Source organism: Falco peregrinus, chromosome 3, assembly GCF_023634155.1.
Source record: "Falco peregrinus isolate bFalPer1 chromosome 3, bFalPer1.pri, whole genome shotgun sequence".
Classification (NCBI taxonomy): domain Eukaryota; kingdom Metazoa; phylum Chordata; class Aves; order Falconiformes; family Falconidae; genus Falco; species Falco peregrinus.
Genome location: NC_073723.1, coordinates 55,581,324 through 55,601,548, shown reverse-complemented (window position 1 = coordinate 55,601,548; position 20,225 = coordinate 55,581,324). Strand labels below are relative to the sequence as shown.

Here is a 20,225-nt window from a genome sequence, read left to right as displayed (position 1 = left end):
TAGCTTGGGTACCAGAAGCAGCACAGCTGAGTTAGCTAGAAGCAGGACAAACGAGTCCAGGTGGAGTGTTGCGCTATATTGCTCTGAGCACCCGAGCTAGCCCAAGTGTCTATGCACATAGCACTACACAGTGGAAATACTGGGTGGGAAGGTGACTGTGAGCCCACTGCTTTCCTAAAAGTGTGTCTCTACAAAGTGTGCCATGAGAAGTAGCTATGAGCTCAGATTAAATGCTTTCAAACTGTTGCAGGAGCCTCAGTTCCCTGAAGCAGGCAGAAAGTTCCCTTAAAATGCCTAGAAAACTGTCCAAATGAGATACAGAGACAACTGTGCTGTAAGAGTCCTACAGACCCAAGCTAATATACACATCACAGCTGGAAATAGTTTACTTCATTACTGATTCAAAGACTCGACTCAATGAAAGAGATCAATATCAATGAGTCTTAGAGCATCCTTTCAACCCATGTCTCTAAGGGTGAAAGCATCATCTGAGATATCTATAAAATACGCTGGCTGCTTAACTATTTAAAGAAAGCTCACCATTAACAGCAGCCAGAAACCAAGGATGTGTGGGGAGAAGAGAACAAGCAAGCAAGCAATGTGCCTGGATCTTTGATCACTTGTGACCTTTGTGAGCTCTGACTCCTTCCAAGAGAGACAGAAAAGTGTAGATGAAAAAGAAATGAAGACAAAACAATGAGGGAATTCAGATGATGGAAGTAGGGTCAATGCTCAGAGTGGAAAGGGGCCAGAAGAAAGACACTGAAGGGTGGGAGTCAATGAGACAGCAACATCCTGAGAGTTGTAGACTAAGAGGAAAGAATGATTGAGAACAAAAGACAAAGGAGAAATAAGGCTTGCCAGATGACAGTTGTATGGTGATGACATTTGAATAAAATGCAGACCAGTTAAGTTAGAGGAAATGCCCATGTAACAGGAACTGGTGATGTTCCTGGGCCAACACAGCATTTATGCAGTATTTGCATTAAAATGAGTGCAGATAATCATTGGGTCCTAAGCAGTTTTCACCCTTTCCTATGCAACCTTTGCAAATATATCCCCAAATGGCAAGCAGGCTTGTATATGTGAAACCCAGCCAGAAGGCTGATCATTACCAGAAAGAAGTAAGCCAGAAATTGGAATCTATATCCTAAAGCTCCAAACACACCCAAGAGATGGCCGGGTGTTGACGGTAAAACTGGAAGCCAAATGTTTACTTCTGCAATTATGTCCGTACTAGATGCCAATTTGCTTAGCAGCTACATTGCAATTTATGAAAGACCAATGAAGTACAAAGAATTTATGTGGGAGCAGGACAAGAACCCAGTGCTAACATAGACAGGTTCCTGAGTGCAATGACCGAGTACAGCAAAAGGCAAAACAAACCACTGAACCTCAGGACTATGGTTCAAAGCAGAATACTTCAGCACCACCGCAGTTTCTAATGGGCTTTTCCTTATCAGATCAGCAAGATCCACAGACTCAGCACTCCTTTTTTCCTTCCCAAGTATTGGTCAGTTAGAATGAGAAATACTGCTTGGATGCCTTCAGCCTGGTTTAAGCAGCCGTGCTACTGGGTAGAAAAGTGCAAACACTACACCACCAAACTTTCTCATTGACAAATTTCCATCCACGGAGCTGGCATCATGCAGCCTTTGCAATATAAGAATTTCTTAGAGCACAGACCCTTCAACTAGTTATTGACAACTTCCCTCTTCCTAACTTACAGGTTGATCCAGCCCACATAACCTCACATAAACCTACTGGGAAAGGGATCTGTGAGACATACTGATGACAAGGATTTTCTTTCCCCTCAAGAAAAACATTTGTTACTTCAGAGGACTACTAGACTCAGAAATAAGGAGCTGAAGCCTTTAGCTTTGTAACACTCCTGAATGTAGACATTTAATCCCTTGAGTGTTTCCATCTATACAGTCACAGCCGTGCAGACATAATTACGCATGGCATGAACCCCTGTGATATCAAGTCTGCACATCTACTTTCTCCGGGTCTGCGTATGTGCAGGGTACCCTAACAACCCACTATCTTGATTGTGCTGTCATTTTACACATTCGAGTATAAAAGCATTGAACAAGTACAAAACACTGTTTTTGATCCTCCAAATAAATAATACACAAAACCACTTTCACTGACATTCGGAACAGGAAGACATCAACTCTGTGGCCCCTTTCAGTGATGACTCACCACCAGTTACTGACCACATGATGTGAGAACCTGCTAATCTGATCGTGCTATTTCTTTCACCTAGTCACCAGCCACAAGCAACAGCAATGACTTGCTGACCTTGCAAGTCAGACACATTACAGGACTAAGATTCAGAAAATACTCACTTCTACTGAGGCAACAGTGATGACTGACGTGTGGTGATCATTAATTGAGGCAAAATGAGGTCAATATATACCCTAAGTTCAATATACACACTTAAGAGATACAATTAATCTTGGTTCAGCCAGGACCAGAAAATACCTTTATTGCTCTTTATTGACAGATGTGTGTTACAAAGTATTTCTCTTTTCAATACCAGTTGTGTAAATTCTCTGCATTTCTTGAAATAGACGTAAAGGACACTGTCACTCACAGTTGTTTCTATTTTTCTCCCAAGTTTGTATATGTGGTTACATCAGCCGAAACAACTGTAATGCCTAACTGCGTTGAGTCTGGTCCTTATGAATCAACATTTCATTTTTTACTTTTACATAAGAGTTACTGATGATTACCAACACAATCAACTGTTTCTGTCTCAGTTACTGGCATCTACAAATATTTATGCTTAAAGATAGTAATCTTTTAAAATTTCAATCATCATCCCAAAGCATTGTACAAATTGTTTTTTTGTTAACCTTGGTAGGAAGCAACCAAAGTTCAAAGTTAAATCAGTTATCTTGGGTCACAGCACAGCAGTAAGACAGTCGGTGTATTTCCCTGTCCCAAGCCCTCCCTCACCCTTGCCACACAACCATGCAGCAATCAAATGACGAAATATAAAAGGTGAATAACTAGATAAGCAAGCCAATAGGTAATGAAGACTAAACTGAGCCTCTGCCAACCTCTTTTGCCTTTTCCTCCTCTGCCAGAACGTTAAAAAGTATTAAAAATCTGCAATCTGGATCATTCATGCTAACGCAGAAGACGAAGCTAGTATACAGCAATACTGAAAACTCCCAAGGAAGACTGCTCTTTACAACTTGCAACACAATGTTTCTTCTCAGAAAGTGCAAGCCTACTGTAGTCTAACTACTGTAGTGTCGCAGTGATTTAAGACCTACCACCTCATCAGGCTTTGATGTTGCTACTCTAGAAAGCTCACCAAATACCTCTACGGGTAGAGATGTACATTTCAGAAAAATGAATCCAAACAAGGAGAGGGGACATAAAGATACAGTTGACACCCACTCTGTCAGTCTTTCCTTAAAAAAAAAAAATAATTAATAAATCCCCAAATGGTCATTAGTTAGAAAACTGTGGATTTATTTCTTTAAACAATTGGCATCACTTACAGCAGTTTGAGAGATACTATCCAAGGTGAGTACGAAACTTGCAATGGAGCTGCTCTAGTGGGAGATGTTACAAAGGGAGCCCTATGCAAAGCACAGAACACCCTAATCACAACCCATCTCCTACCGAACCAGAAGTCTCCAGCATGGTGTGGCAACATGCACAAGTTTGAACTAAGGGCCACGTTGGTGTCTTATTTTGGAACTGAGGACAGTCTGCAGACCACAAAATGCCAAAACTCTGAAACAGGTGAACAGTCCTAACCTGCCTAATTCATAGCATGTCCTTGGAGATCTACCTACGTAACCCATGAAGGGTAAGTCTCGCTCACAAACTGTCAAAAAAAGCCAAGGACACTCTGGGCACTCTCCTAAGTAATTCTGTGCTCTTGATACAAAGGAAACCCTTACCAACCAAAAAATACCAGTGTCCTAACTGGATCCAAGTGTGTGAAATTTAATTTCCCTGAGGGCTGAGGGCGAAGATTGGGTAAGAAAACTGGGACATGAATGGATTGGTTCATATGAAAACCTGAAACAGCCCTGGGCAGAAATCTGGAAGTATTGTGAAATACCATGTAAAAAGAATCCATCTTCATATGCAGGGAGTAACTCAAGATGTAAGATAGCAACACAGATATCTCCAAAAGGGTCCACAAAGAAGTACAAGGGTTTTAATGAAATTTTCCCATTCTATGGTGGGAATACAGGATGTGGCAATCAAATACCATGGGGTTATGCAAATATTTGTACCAGATGACTTGGACAGAATTTATTAATGATCCAGATGCTTTGAGCGTATGAGATAGACGACACTGCTGATATTGCTGATATCAGAGATATCAGACAGCTGATGCTCATATGATCAAAGTTAAACATCTTCCCATTTAGTTCTGATAGTCAGTTGAGGTTGCCTTAGCCTGGTGCACAATAATTTTCGGTAGATGCCATACAGACAGCATTAAGGCTGAGAGATGTAGGAATGCCGACCCCAAGCAAAGGGTTCCATCCTACTGCAAGATGATAATGCACTGCAAGAAGAAGAGTAGGCTGCTGAGGTTCAAATATCAGAACTAACAGGCCTGCGCCTCCTCTACTCATAATCATAAATGCTAAAACCTCAACGCATTTTCCTCAGACTCTCTGGTGACCATAGGGAACAACGGGACAGCATGCATGTGCCTCAGCTCTTGGGGAGAAAGGCTCCTTTAGCAGACCCTCATCTTGTATCTGTCTTCCCTGGAATAAAAAAATTGAGTTTTTTTCTGGGCAGTGGAAAGCAAACCTACTTTTTAAAATCTTCACTTGCAAAACCAAAATAAATAAAAAAAAAATAGTGCACCCAAATCTTTAACAGGTAACTGTTGGCAAGCATCATCCTGCAAATCTGGTAACTTAAACTAAAGGCTGTTGAGAAGAGGAGGTCATGACCTAGTTCAAAACAGAACAAATTCCAAAACCATAAGACTTCACAGAATAGAAATTATTTGTTTGGTCCATTCACATGGACATATGAATAACCGTCAGTCAGCAACTCAAAATCAGGAGGAATTATCTGTATATGGGTGTATGCATCAAGGTCTACGGTCTTCGACAGCTGCACAGAAGGACACCTGCCCTCTCTTCAGGCATTTAAAGAAAATTAATATTTCTTTCAGCAGACTGACCTTACATTAGTTCTTCTTGGTAGATATACTGATTGAAATTGCCTCTTCTTGAAGCCTAAGTCTGGCAAATTGTATTATTCAGCTGCATGAGATCATGTCTGAGGCATGGTCTCATTGGTGTCTTGGAAGAACCTGAAGCCTGTTGATGACATAAAATAACACGGGATCTTCCTTGTGAAAACAGTAGCTTCTCCCTGGTCTGGAATATAACTGGGCTCCTTTGATTTCTATGCTAGTAGATTTTTAAATTAATTGGGGGAGGGAGGGGTTCAGCATTATTTCAGCTTCAGAATTTAAAATTCTAGGAATAGTCAATTCAAAGCATCTGTTAGATAAACTGCTTGTCTGTTGGGATTGCTTCACTGTGTCAGCCTTTGGCCAAAACACAGACAGGCTCTGATTCCTTCAGTCACAAGAGCATTTGAGACAAGCTCTCAGTGGTGTTTCCATAGCAAAAGGCAGGGACCCAGCATCAGTAGCCAGGCACTTTTATAGCTGCACCTAGGTTTCTTTGGAGGAATAAATAGATATGTGTCAGTAGGCACGTTACATATCAAGGCACAGACCAGGCGGAGGGATCTAACAAAAGAATTATGGGAAATGAGCCCTGCAAGCTACAAGTCTTTACCTGATATAATTTAAGGAACCCTTTTTTAAAGTACTCTTTCCAATTCCTACTCTACTGTTCAGGAAGGAGAAAATAGAGAGGTGCAAGATGAGATGCTATTAAACCCAAAAAGAGAAGAAAGAGTACACTTGCTTCAAAGCTGAGACTGCTCTATCAGGATAGGTCTCCTTCACAGCAGCAAGTCACAGTGACTCCAGAGCTGCTGGTTTGGATATCACCCTTTCAATCTCACAAAGAAAGATGACTCTGGTACCTGGCCCACAGATGAAAGGTTCATTTTAGGCTTCTAGCCCTTAGACTACATGTAATACGAGTCAGAAACCTAATGACTTTCATGTCTCAACCTGTTAGATGCTGGAGCCTGCAACCTATGCCTTGACTCATCCCTGGAGCAGTGCTCTTTCAGGCAAGATAATCAAGACCTTATTTTTCATAGACAGTACTTTGTATGGCAGTAAGCCTCAGGAGTCTTCAGCTGGCCCAAAGATATCAATGAGACCCTGCCTTAGATTTCATGTCATTCACACACATGATATTGGCAGAAAAAGAAACATTCAAGCAATGTCGACCAAAACCTTGGCTTAATTAACAAAGTTAGACCGTAGACATGGACTGACTGCGTCAGGTCCCAAAGAACAATTTGTGTTAAGGTCCAAATATTACTGGATAATTTGTACCCAGTGCTCACCATATATATATAGATATAGATACAGATATAGATATAGATACAGATATAGATATAGATATAGATGTACACACGTGCACACACACTCTCCGCTTGGAAAAAAAATGTTAAGGTAAAAATTTCACAGACAAAATCCAAATGACTGCATCGTGATTGCATTATAGCTTCATGCCATTGTCTTGACATCCAAAGGAGTTTAATAATTGCTCTTTTGAAGCTGCTAATGTTAAAAAAAAACCACCTAAAACTATCAAGTTCTGGAAGTGGCTGGGAATTCCAGGTTCTAACAGCTATGCTGGAAATATTCACTCATCAAGGGGTTCAAAAGACACTTACTGTCAGAACTGAAACACAAACGCATGTCAGAACAACTTGAAACAGAATGACTATAATTCAGAGTTTGGATTTTCTTTAAATTATGTTTGAAGAGCTTTAAAATGTTTAATTTATTAAACAGGCTTTGATACTACAGGCATAGCTTTCACTTTCAAGTGCTACAATGGCTCAATTGAACATAGAATACATTAAACTTAAATTCCACTGCCGCCATACACACTTATGAAAGACATTTTAGCATTTCTTCACTTAAAGTAATATTCTGTCCAGTGAATTTAACATGAAAACAGAAGCTGCATGTATTAACAGCAGCAGCCTCTCATACTGCATACACAACAGTTTCAGACACCATCACTACTCCAACTACTGAAAAAAAAAGCTAAGTAATCACAACTCCTAGTAGCTGAACACAAACAGGTGCTAAAAAAAATTCCCCAAAACGATAGATTTGGTTTTCAAAGAACAGTTCAAGCTTTTCCAGAAACTTCTTCAATCTCTCCTGGCAGGCCTGTGCTTTGGCACTCCTCTATTAGTTCCCTCTGCCTGGCCTTCCTTGAGAAGGTTGTCATAAGAAAGGCCATGTGCCCAGCTCTTTCTCTTTCATACACTTTTATCTACTGTTCCCTTCCTCTAGCCCTCTCAGCTCCTAGTGTCAGAAGCACTACTCCAGTCCCACCTAAACCTACACAGGCAATGCTGCAGAGGCAGTAGTGCTAGTGAAACCATGCTTAGGACAAAATCACATCCCATGAAGTGTGCCTGGTACTCTTTGGAAGGGCAAGTCAGAGCTGCGGGATCCAGAAATGCAAAACTACCCCCTCAAATGGTGTAAAGACCACAAAGATAACACTACCTTACCTCTAGAGCAGGACTGGGTGGCGAAGGACAAGGTACAGACTAACACTGCGGACACAATCAACACCTGCTAACTGATAACCAGCTCTTAGAATTACAGCATCACTACAGTACTTATCTGTCATCACCACCATGTAATTCCTGCACACACTGTGTTCAATGCACTGTTGTTTTTTCAAAGCTGCACTCTTATTGCACCCGCTCTACATACACTATTTGCCCATGCATGCAGAAGTTTTCTAACTGCTTAATATCAGTAAGCTATCACAGTGATGAATGCTTCATTCAGAAGGCCAGAGTTAAAAGCCTAATTATTTGAAATATCCTAAGATTCTATAAAAAGTGTTCAGTTTATGCTGTCCTATATTTTGTTACATTCAACCTTGCCTTCACCTCAAGTGACATATCCGAGATTACCTGTTGACAGTACAGGAGAGCCCTTACTGCTCCAAAAGAAACAAAACAAATACCCCAACACCCCCACCTTGGGACTTAAATGCAGTATGGCTACAGTTTTTGAATGTAATAAACCACAGGATGCGTGCCGTGGCATAAACCCACAATTCTAGGTGGCAGAAAGTAAGTGCTCTTTACTATCAACTTTGGTTTAGCACATACACACAGGGATTTACAGAAGTTCCATCTGTCTGAAATATAGCGAAGCAGGGAAAGGAAACTCAGTCTAACCTCCTACAAACAAAGAAGCCTAATTTGATTTTGAAACAAAAGGAACTAAATTTATCATTCTAAGACAGCCCCAGGACGTCCAAGCATGAAATGGAAGGAGTTGCCGAAGACATGCAGAAGAAGCTTTGTAAAGTTACCTGGAATCGGGGTATTTTGTAAGCGTGGCCAAGCTGCTGGTATACATGTGCCCACCCACATCAATGTGAACTGGTGCGTTGGATTTTGTGAGCTGTGCTGGAGTGGGGATGCCTTGATTGTTCAATGGAGATGCAGGGGATCTAGTGATGAGAGGTCTTGACATATTGGGCCGACTGTCCTGTGAAGAGATAGACCTGGGTTAATGATCTCCTTAAAAACCTCACAGAAACCCAAAGTCTTGAGTCAACAGCACCATCTCACAAGCCTCAGATTATGACTTTTATCTTAGTAAAGCACAGACAAATATTTGGCAAGTTTTTCAAATCAATCCAGCTCTGAGAGTCTTAACTGGCTACTATTTAAATAAGTGGGGCAAAATGCAGTGATAAAAACCACAAAGTAGAAATCATGTGCAATAAAGCAAGTTCCTCCTGAACACTGCTTGTGACAGACAATCCATACCAAACAAAAAGGTCATTCTTGAATTTAAGAGCTGATAAAGGCTCTGACAGAAAGAGCTGCAGACAGAAAGCTCAAGAACAGTTCCTGTTTTCCGTAGTTAAGACGGCCCCAGGTAGACTTTCTGTTCCTTCCCAAGCCCTCCATCACTGCCGTACAGCCAGAACAGAAATACAAACCCTCAACTCCTCCATCCTGCACACTCTTCTCTCGAATTCCCAATTCACATAGCACGGAAACAGAAGCAGAAACACCTGGACTAGTCAACTGCTCATGGACTGCAGACCACTGGACATCGACAGCCTTTGAGAAAGACATTTTCCATTTAAAAGTTATACGTATGGCGACAGATGCCCCCGCGTGCCCCGCATAGGCTGCAGGTCTGAGCGACTTCCCCAGGCAGGCGAGCTCGGAGAGCAGAGCGGGAGCCGATGCTTTGCTGATGAAACCAACTTTTAGTCACAAAGGGAGAGATGTAACGCCAGCGAGCAGCAGACGCAGCCTGCGCGCGCGGTGGGTGGGGCAGGGCAGGGCGATCCGCTGGAGCCAGTAAGGCAGGCTGCATTCAAAGTGGGGGATTAAAATAGAAATGCATTTCAGAGCGGTTTTGAGACAATCCCGCTTTCGACTGAAGGAAAGCTCCACACGGGGTGGAATCTTACAGGGATGCCCTGAGAACTAAAAGCCCTTGCAAATTACCAGTTTTTACATTTAAAAGGTAAGCAAAGCAGCTAGAAGTCAGATACACTTCATCACAAAACTCTCTTTGTTCTTTCGACACGTCTTTCAGCTGCAAAAGGTAATGGATTCCTTGTAAACATCTCCACAGAGCCAGGCAGAAAACCTTACAGAAGCACAGCATGGCCGTGAAACAATGTTACCCGGTATTCGGACGAGCAAAGTCCTCCGCTGCCAAAAACATAATTTCTCCATTTTTCACGGCTGTTAAAAGACTCAAACCTTAAAGGCAACACAAGCCAGGTAAACATCTAACTGAAATGATTTACGGGCCAATGTTGCACAATAAATCCAAGTAACGTGTAACAAAAGGCATCTATAAACCACAAGGTACTTAACTAATTTTCCTTCATACACAAAAGCAAGTTTAGGTCAAATCCTGATAAAAATGAAGAGGATGAAGAAAAACATCTAGTTTAGACGTTGGGGGTGGGGAGGGTTGGGTTACTTCGTTTTCTTTTTAAGCAGAAGTTAATATAAATCTGCAGAAATACCACGCTTAATCACTACAATTGCTTGAGGAGGTGCCTGCAGCACAATGAAGACAAGTCCAGACAAAATAAGGTACACACGCTATGCAAAACTAATGTCTGCTATAAATGCTATGTGGTACAACCACCACCCAAGATGCTACTGATCTGCAGTATGAAATTTAGTAAAATAATGAAGAAAAAATTAAAAACTGTATCTGGAAAGGTGGAAGTAAGAATGCAAGGAGTGACGCAAACCAAAGGGGTGGGAAAAAATGCATTGGACGATCAGCGGGAGGACAGCAGCAGGTGTGAGGAAGGCAACACATTTCAGTGCTTAAAAGCAGACAAACACTTCGGGAGGGGGAAAAAATCATCAAAGAAGGCTGAGACTGAAACAAAAAAATCTGCAACTAGTATGAGACAGACACCACCTCCTCCCCTAGCCGAATCCTCTCTGGCAGAAAAACACAGCCCTGTTGCAATTTAGCACACTGCAGCACCACCGAGTCTGTAATAGTTTTTCAATTGGACACATTCTCCTGTACACTCTGCCTGGGGCTGCTCAGGAGAAAATGAACAGATTTGCAGGGTTAATATTGTAGTTAGGCTGGGACCTCATTCAGCATAGCTGTGATAGTGCCGGCTGCATGAAACGGTAGAAGAATGTGTAGTATAAACATCACTGCCAGGATGGGAGACAGGTCAAAGGACCATGGGCATTTTACAAGGGAAAAAAAAAAAACCCACAAAACCCCCCAACAAACATAAGAAAAGGAAACCAGTTTCCAAAAACGAGGTGTAACCAAGCTGCCATTTACACAGTTTACCTACTAAAACTCCCAGGAAATAAACACTTTCTAACAGAACCTTTTGCTATCTTATTTCACCTTCCTCTTTTTCAACATTTCCCCTTCAAGTTACCTGTATTTATTGTGCCTTAAGGAACGATGCCCATCTGCTCCATGTTTAGATATTAAATACAGTAATGCTAACCTTGCTCCAGCCTTAGCTCACAAAGCACATTTCCCCGGATTAAACCAATTCACTACTGTTTTAGAGACCACTTTAAAATTAGGCAATGGTATTTCTACTGCAGCTGCCCCAGAGAAATTAAAGCAGAAATAGGATTCAGAGAACCAGGTGCTTAAAAAACCCAGTTTCTTTTATGTGTCACAACCCACTAGCGCAGCCACAGCACAGATCACCATCCAGTGTGTATGGCATTAAGACCACTCAGACATTTAACAGATCAGAGTAAAATCACTGCATTAGTTAAATCACTCTGTTGGTTCAGCTATGGAAAGAACAACACGGGGGCAAATAGCCTCTCTGCAGAAATACACGGCTTGTGTTGGATTATTGCAAACATGGAGGTGAACAAGCTTAGGTAAAACGTGGTCAGAACAAGGCACTGCTGGTATATTAAGCTTCTACTACCTGAAGTGATTACAAATATAAATCCTTCAAAACAATTGGAGGAAAGAAAGGAGTCATAGAAACCGAACTCAATGGGATCCAGCAAGCTATCTAGAACAGCTGACAACAAGAAGAACCAAAAAGCTCTCCAAAAGCATGGTGTGCTTGGTGTCAGGCAGGTGAGACTTGCACCCAGAGTTTATAGCTCAGCCATGGCTGTTCCCACGCAGGAGATCACAGAGGTGGCTGTCTGCCTCAGGAACTGCACCAACTTCATTCACAAGTGGGATACAAAGCACAGGCTGGATTGGCAGTGACCTTCCTAATCTGTCAACAGCCCATTTTTCACTCGGTACCTTTTCTTCTCAAACTTTTTAATGTTTACCCTACAAAAAATTAAATAGGAACAGGAAATCCCAGGTTTTACAACAGTTCCTGTGCACCAAAATAATTCAAATACTCCGTAAAAAAAATATCATTATTAGTATTCAATGATACTTTTTTTTCCCCCAATAACTTCTAAAAAACTCCATGAGTTCTGAGTTCCAATCAGAATGAATGCATTACGGAGATTACATACTCTAAAGTGCTAACATCTGTGCTCTAGGCAAGTTCAAGGCATTTAGGTCACATAAAACTTCAGTTTTTGTTCAGCACACAGAAACACAGCTCTGTTGGAGAAGTTCGGGGCTCCTCCACTTTGCTGCTGCTATTTGAAGGAGCCTTTCAACAACAGGCAGCCTATAGGCCTAGGCCTTCCCAGTATATCTGAACCTGCTTCTCGTTTTCTGCTCTAGGCAAGCCCTGCGGTCTTGAGTAAAGTCATTTCAGTTCCCTTCTTAAGCCAGAAACCCTGACAAAACCACGTCACTACAAGACAACCCCATCTCGCTCACAGGAGGACCAATGTTCAAGTACAAAACATCTATTTGATTCACTGGACTGTGGGGATCATTTTAGGTTGCAGGTCAAGACATTGCTGGCTAGGGTTATTATAGCCAACATCTTCCCTGTCAGCCAGTCCAGCTCAAGCAGGAGTATATATATAGATATAGATATAGATATATATGTATGTATATATATATGTATATATGTATATATAGATATATATGCGCTACTCAGTATGCTGTAGCTCTACCCTTTGTATCAAATTCCAAACAAACCAGGTGCTCCCTGTCACTGTCCAAGCAATTATTACTGCTGAGAAACTCAAAGTTACATATTTCACACTCTCCTGGACTTTTGGAGGGGAGGTGAGGACAAGCTTGTCTTACCTAGTTGAGACATTAGAAACAATAATCATGCAGTTGTTCATTCTAAAGCATAAAATCTCTCTGTATTCCTTATCTTTTTTTCACAACAGAAAGCCATGAGGGAGATGTTCCTTCTCACAAAACCTTGGAGCCCAGAAACAGCTAGCAACAGCAGTTAGCACACCCTCATCAGCCACCTCCAGCAGAGAAGTCTCCTATGACCACATACATCCCACTAGATGGGGCATGAATCCAAACAGTGAAAAAACTTCAGAAGTTGGAGACAAATCCCTTTCCCTTCAGTACAAAGCAGAATCACTCAAGTGTCACGGAGAGCTACGCACCCGACTGAAATAAACAGCAGACTGATGCTTAGGGGTGCTTGCGGGATACAGGCAAGCCCAGTTCAAGTCCCGCATCCAAACCAGGAACATTAGGACTACTCTAAGGTTTGGCTCCTATAGAAGTGTCCCCATTTTGAGGATGCACTTTTTCAAAACAAACGTTTCATTAAAGATTAAAAAAATAATCACGATCATGTCTCACCACAATGCTTAAACAAGTACCCCCTGCTTTTTTTCAATTCAGCAAAAACAGTCGCCACAACAAAGAGGCTGGAGAAAGTGTTTATTCCACATAAACAACACCAGTACAGTACAAACAGCACTTCTGGAAGGTGCAGCAAGCAGGCAGAGGTACAGAGCTACATGTCCAGGAAGCCCAGGTGCTCGTCCTGCTGGAAGGGGAAAATCCTGGCAGCTCTATGGGCTGGTGATATCCTCACACCAAATTCTCTGGCTATGGCTGTGGTATGCTCCATCCACAGATGACACCACATTGTGCTGGCCCCTCAGAGCCCTTCAAGGTGGTTGAAGATGACCATGTGCACAACATGGAGCATGCAAGCTGCATTTTGGTCTCTTGAGACATGCGTGCCTTTGTGATGCCTTCTCTTCTCCTTTGCTCTGAAGGGCCCAGAAGCACAAAGAAGTTGCTGAGATCTTTGGCAAAAGGTCTTTACGTGTGAGCACATCCGTGCCCTTTCTTCTGCTTCTTCACCCATACACCGATGGCCAATATCTCTCTGAGGACATGGCGGTGCTGGTGCCATTGGGTCTGCAAAACAAAGAAATAGCACATCATTTTCCCCAGTGAAAACATGCTGATGCACTGTCATGTTTTGCCTTTCATCAATATAATCCGACTGCTCTTTCCCTTGCAGCTGCAAGCTTTAGGATTACTGACTCCAAACATTACGAATTATGTTTATAAAGGAAAACTCCAAAACAATTGTGTTTGAGTGCCATATGAGAAACAGGCCCAAAACACTATCAGCTGCAATGCAGTGCCACAGTAAGCCAAGACACCAGGTCCTCTGAGACTCAGCAGTAGTACTACAATTATTATGTTAGACCTCTGGAGGAAAAGCTTCATTTTAAATCCTGAATGCCTGTCAATATGTGACAGAAGGACAAATAATCCTATGCAAGACAGTCAAATACAACTGAGAGCTTGAGAAGTAGGAAGGTGTTCTTGAGATGCTGAGGCAGTCAAGCACAGCAGAAGACCTACTAGTAATCCCAAGCAGCTGCTAACTACGCCCACCACAAGTGCCATGCTTGCAGCACTCTGCTATTTGCAGAACCACATGCAGCAACGTATTTTAGAAAGGCAGGTGCCACAAGGCTGCCTGAGAGAGGCAGAGGTACGCAGAGGGGTCCATTGTAGTCAGTTTGTAAGGTATAGGCCATCATGAAAAAGAACCTTGGCTAAAACCTGGCTGACACCCTTTCCTGGAAGTGCCAGGAACAGTGCTAGGCTGTCTTCTGTATCCTGCAATAGTCCACACACAGATCAAGACTACAAAGGTGGTAATGGACCTCCTGTCACACTAGAGTGGCTACAGCAGTGGTGATGGGAGCACTTACCTGCAGGACAATTTTAACTGCTACATCCTCCTTGGCCCACAGAGGCACTGGCCCCGGGGTGGAGCACTGATCCAGCCCCTAGAGACGGGGGTCCCTTGCTCCACATCCTGCATGTTGGCTACTCACAGCCTCCTCCTCTTCTTGATGCTGGCGCTGCTGAGCTTGTACACCCGCTCAGCACTGCAAGTGCTGGAGAGATCATCGCTGCATTTCCTCGGTAAAATGAGCCTTGCTGGGATTTCATCAGAGCTGATCAGGACCTAGAACAAATGCCACAGGTGCAGAGAACCAAATGCAAGGCAAGGGGTTGAAGGAAGCAAGGTATTTGTGCTGGATGGAGAGAGCTGCCTACCTGGAGATGCAGGACAGTTAAGAATGCCCTGGGACAAGAGCTTGAAGACACTTTGAGAATCCCAGTGCCCAGTAGCTGAGTCTGCAGGGCACAACTGACTTCAGCAGAACAGCATTAACCATACCTTCCTCAGAAACTGGCCACTGAGGCCATAAGAAAAATGTCTAATTACCTGGAGAAAAAGGATTTAGGGGTAAGGGAGGAGTCAAACGAGGACCTGGCTTATACCATTACAGCAGTAAAGGTGAGTCCAAAACCTGGAATAGGTCAAGTTGACAGAGACAGGACGTATCTTCTCAAATCCTTATAAACTTCCTCTGGAGATTCCCCTAAGCCTTGAAACTGCAGACAAAAGTTTAATACCTCCCCCAAGATATCCTATAAATTTGTACTCTTTATGGGAGATTAACTCAGCCCCTTGCTTCTTTGGGAAAGCAGTGCTGAGGCCAGCCCAAATGTTTTCATTTACTACAATCAAGTCCTGCAAGTGAAGCTCTGTTCTGCACTGCTTACCCGTTTCTTGCTGTACACATCCCATCTGCTTTGGTAAAGCAAGTGGTAAATGTGGCTAACACAGGATCGGACTTAAGCCCTTAATACAAGCAGGATCTTTGGTGTATTTCCAACCCATTGCACTATTAAAAAAAAATAAAAATTCTACACATAACTTGGGGGTCCAGCCCAGATTCACTAGTCCCAAACACATACACTTCCACTAGCCACTTTGGGTTTCACAATGGAAACAGATGACTTCTATGGTCTTCAGATGTGCTGATTTGATCCTCGCTTGGTAAAAGCAGCCATTTAGTTTACAAGCAAAACTGGATTTGAAAGCTGCTCTCAATTACCGCACAGCACACCACTGCCCACCTGACACTGTATAATCACAGGGTGTTTACCCCAGGATGCAGCAGGCAAAAACATCCCCTAACCATGCTGGAGGACGCAGTGTTTAAACGCAGGACATCAGATCAAAGGTCAACAGACCTGCTGTGCTGCTTTAATGGCATCCTACGAGAGGAGCGGACTGGATACCTGGCATTTCAGGCTACTTTCTCCACCAGAAGCTGGTCTGTTCTGCACCAGCTTCTACTCAAACTAGCAATAAAATTGATTTAGGAGTGACCAGAAGGAAGCATAACTCCTTCTGCTGCAGTCATTGTGGACACTTTAAAAAAAAAACCAACAAAAAAAACAAAAAACCAAAACCCTATTAAAAAGATGAGCAGTCCTTGGGAAAGCGGCTGCCAGATCTGAAGAACCTTCAGCAGTCTGGCAGCCCTGCCTACAACACTACAGCTGATACAGAAGTCTTTGCTTCTGCTGCCCCGAGGACAGTTTCATTTACTTTCTTTTAAACCTGGAAAATAGGTCACTCGTTGTCTCTTACCTCTATCAAACCTCAGGTAGCAGAGACAACATGAATTTACCTGTACTTCACAGGAAAGCAAGCACACAAAGGGAGTTTCACCTTTTGGCAAGGGACAGAGGTGACAGACCAGTTCTCCTCTGTACAAAGCTTCATTCATTCCAGCGACTGATCCAAATACCTTGGACCACTTCATCCCTGCCGCTAGAGGTGTGGCCTGCCAGCACCGTTGCAGATAAATGTACCTACGTACTCCAGGGCTGCATCCAGAGTCTATACCTTCTCCCTAAAAGAAGCAGCTGCTCGGGGAGCTTCCCCAGTCCTTGGGAATCGCCCAGCACAGAGCAGCTAAGAGCTCCTGCTGCCTCCGTGAGGGATGGGGGATCTCCCAGCTCATCTCCTGCACCAGTGCAGGCAGGTGTGCAACAGCCACCTCCACCCCATGCACGTACCTGGGGTTCAGACCAGGAACAGACACGGGAAGGGATCGGGGAGCTCTGAACAATGGAATCAATCTTCCAGCTGTTCCCAGGTGGACATCTTGTAGGTTGAGATATATTAACAAGGTGATTTTTAGTCGGATTTCTCTCTCAAGTGTTGTTGCCTTTTATCCACTTCTAGGAGGCCCTCCGCACATATTTTGTAAGAGTTTTTACATAAGAAAAGGACAAGAAAAAAACACCACTCCCTCCTGAGCTTAGAAGGAAAGGACTTCTGTTTGCCAGAACCATGCTGGTACAATTTGAATGCAAAGTTAAACAAATCCTTAAAGATGGTGTCAAAATTTGAGTGGGAAAGAAACCAACTAGTTACATTCTTCTTGGACCGAGTTTGCAATTTGTCCAACAATCTTCTGGTGAGAAGCAACACCAAAAAGAAAAGCATTGCTAAAATCTGTCTGTTTTGTTTGCGAGTTAAGATCCTATCAGTAATACATGAATAAAGATTAACATCTTGAATTGCAGTCCTATCTGAAGATTTTAAAGACCCATAAGAATGCAGACTTCAGTGGGATAACTGGAAGATCATCATGAACTGTCAGAATTTGAGAAATGGTTTTTTCTTCTTTAGATTTGACTCACAAACTGAACAAAAATAAGCCTGTACTGCCTTATTTGAAGTTAATTTACACTCCAGTTTGAATAGCACCTGCCCTTGGGTATGTTCCAGAAGAACATCTACCTTTCCACAAAGGGAGGCTAACACCCATTGTAAAACTTCCAGAGGCACATTAGATGTCTGTTCCCCCCCCAGCAATTTCACCCTTAGAAGTAGAAGGAACGCTGCCAGTTACAGCCTGTGCTGAGGAAACATGAGTTATAATTTTACCCTGGGAAAATTGCTGAACTGGGAGCTTCTGGTGTGGCATAGGTCTTGCCTTCGCAATCCAATGGTTCTTTTGATTCAGAGAGGCTTTGAAAGAGTGGTGATGAAAAACATAGCCTCTCCCTTTGAATCAGCCAGCCGCCTGCTTTCCTCTGCACTTTTAAAATTTGGTTTATTAATTTGCCTGGGAGCAGAAGAAGATAATACTGGCCCATCTAGAGAAGATGTGTTTTTGGACATATCAACAGAACGTTATCTACTTCAGACTGAACATGCAAACAACCAAAAACCCACCTTTGGACTATCTGAAGAATTTTATATCTGGAATTACCTTACCAGGCTTAAGACAGACACAAGAAAGCCTCTATTAGCTCTTCCTGCCACATAAAGAGGAAAAAGGGACAAATTATAAGGGTCCAATAAAACCCTGTCTTTGAAATGCTGTAAACACAAGAGCTCTAAGCACTCTCCGGATGTTTCTTGCAGCAACCAATAATAAAATATTCTCAGACAGAATCATCATTTCGAAGACACTGTGTCCACTTAGTAATTATGAGACTAGACAATAAAACCGATAGACAGCTTCATCTATAACCTAACTGCAGAAAAAAGGCACAAAGGGGCTTTAAAGCCATACATTTGTAATTACCTAATTTATGATGAAGATGCAAACAGAACTGCAATTGACAGCTACAGTTCAGGCTGGTCCAGAATCAGAAATATGGTGTGAAAGGTGTGAAATCGTAATCTTAAATTATACATCCCTTGATCCAGTATAAATGCAACTGTGGGCAAAAAGGACTGACTTTCAGGAGACCTGCATCATTGCTGGGTTCTCCTCCTCCCTCCCATCCACCTTCCCTCTCAGCAGGACTCCCAAGCTGAACTTAGCAAAGCAACGACCCTCTCTCTCAAAAATTATCATCTACTGAAACCCCACCAGAGGGACAGAGACTGCCAAGTGGGAGGACAGCGTGAGGAAAGGGTAAAAGCTGAACTTACTGAAATGACAGGCTCTTTTGAAGACCTTGTTAAGACGGACTGCAATAGGGAGCGTTTACTCGGCTCTACCATGCTCCCATGCATTTCCAGGGCCAGCTGGGACTTTGTCTTCTCCTCTTGTAAGTCCCATTAAAATTATCAGCCTACAGATTTCATAACAAGCAGGAGAACAAAAAAAGCCTGAACACTATCATGAGAAAAATCACATTATCATTAGCTATTTCAAAACACACATGGGTTACTTAACACCTCAGGACGGGCAGCATAACACCACAGAGGTGCTCCCTATGCGGGGACAGGATACTGCCTCCTGCTAAAAATACACACACGAGGCAGTACGCGATGACAGGGGCCTCCCCAGAGCTCTGGAAATGGGCTATCCACATGGCGCACAGGACCTGAACCGAAAACTATCAGTGACCCAGATACTTCCTTACCCCCGCCCTGTACTAAAAAGTGTCCATCTTTGGATTTTAAATCCCTCAGGGGAGTAGGTATGCTTTTTGGTGGCTGGTACGAAGGGGCTGAAGTCCTGAATTAAGCTAAATACAGCTGTGGTTAAATTCAAAAGGCTCCTTCAATGCAGTACCACATGAAGGTTTTTTAGTTCGTTTTACCTTTTTTCTGGTGTCTGACGTTTTCTTAAATGCTGGGAAATCTTTTAGGGATTAAGGGAGAAAAGGAACTGTGGGGGTCGATGGCAATTTTTTTCTGTTAGTGTGAAGAGCAGAATTTGAGGAAAGGAGAACACAGGAGTCTGCTCTGGAAGGCAAGAAGAGTGCTTGGCAAGACGATGACCGTATGGCACATGAACAAAGCATATTTTAGATATGGTTCATTAGATTCCATTATGTGTAAAAGACACTTTAGGAACCAAGGCTAAGAAATACAATTGTGATTATTAGTATTAGTATTATTATTTTCAGACCTGTAGGGGTATCTCCAAATAGTCACTGTGCCTCAGATGATAAAAACATCCATTTGGCAGCTAATTTTAGTGTTTTCTGCCGACAAGGATGGATTAACCCTGAACATATGTAACCACGTGCTTATATGCTAACAGAAGCTATCATTGCCACCACCAACCCCACGAAGCAGCAATCCACTATCTAGTTGTAGACAGAATGACCTCTGCTAATTAGCTCAGCAAACTCTTAATTTTTTACTAGAAGGCTTTTACTTGACCCAACACCACAACAGACTACACACATAATCTTAAATTAGTGGATGAAATCTTATACAATATACATTTCTCTGGATGGCATGACCTGCTTCTAAGTCTGCGTTTGTGCTTCTCTTTCATTACTACCATGCAAAGCACCAGTGCTTGGACAACAAAAGGACCTAAAAAATGTTTAAAGAAGCAGAAAAGACTACATCTGTCAATCAACAAGAAAC

The 20,225-nt window shown here is 42.7% G+C and overlaps 1 protein-coding gene across 7 annotated transcripts in view; it reads right to left on the bottom strand.

The window, feature by feature from the left end:
- The window catches only part of KCTD1 (potassium channel tetramerization domain containing 1), a 106,548-nt gene that overhangs the window by 29,950 nt on the left and 56,373 nt on the right, over window positions 1-20,225 (bottom strand). For 6 of the 7 annotated variants that reach the window (XM_027795180.2, XM_055799427.1, XM_055799425.1 and 3 more), the window contains exon 2: window positions 8,511-8,689. In XM_027795180.2, coding sequence (XP_027650981.1) covers window positions 8,511-8,674 — 164 coding nt within the window. In that variant the 5' untranslated portion in view covers window positions 8,675-8,689. Of the gene's footprint in view, window positions 1-8,510; window positions 8,690-9,149; window positions 10,010-20,225 lie in introns of those variants that run through there. The other variant, XM_013303935.3, reaches the window with a different exon arrangement.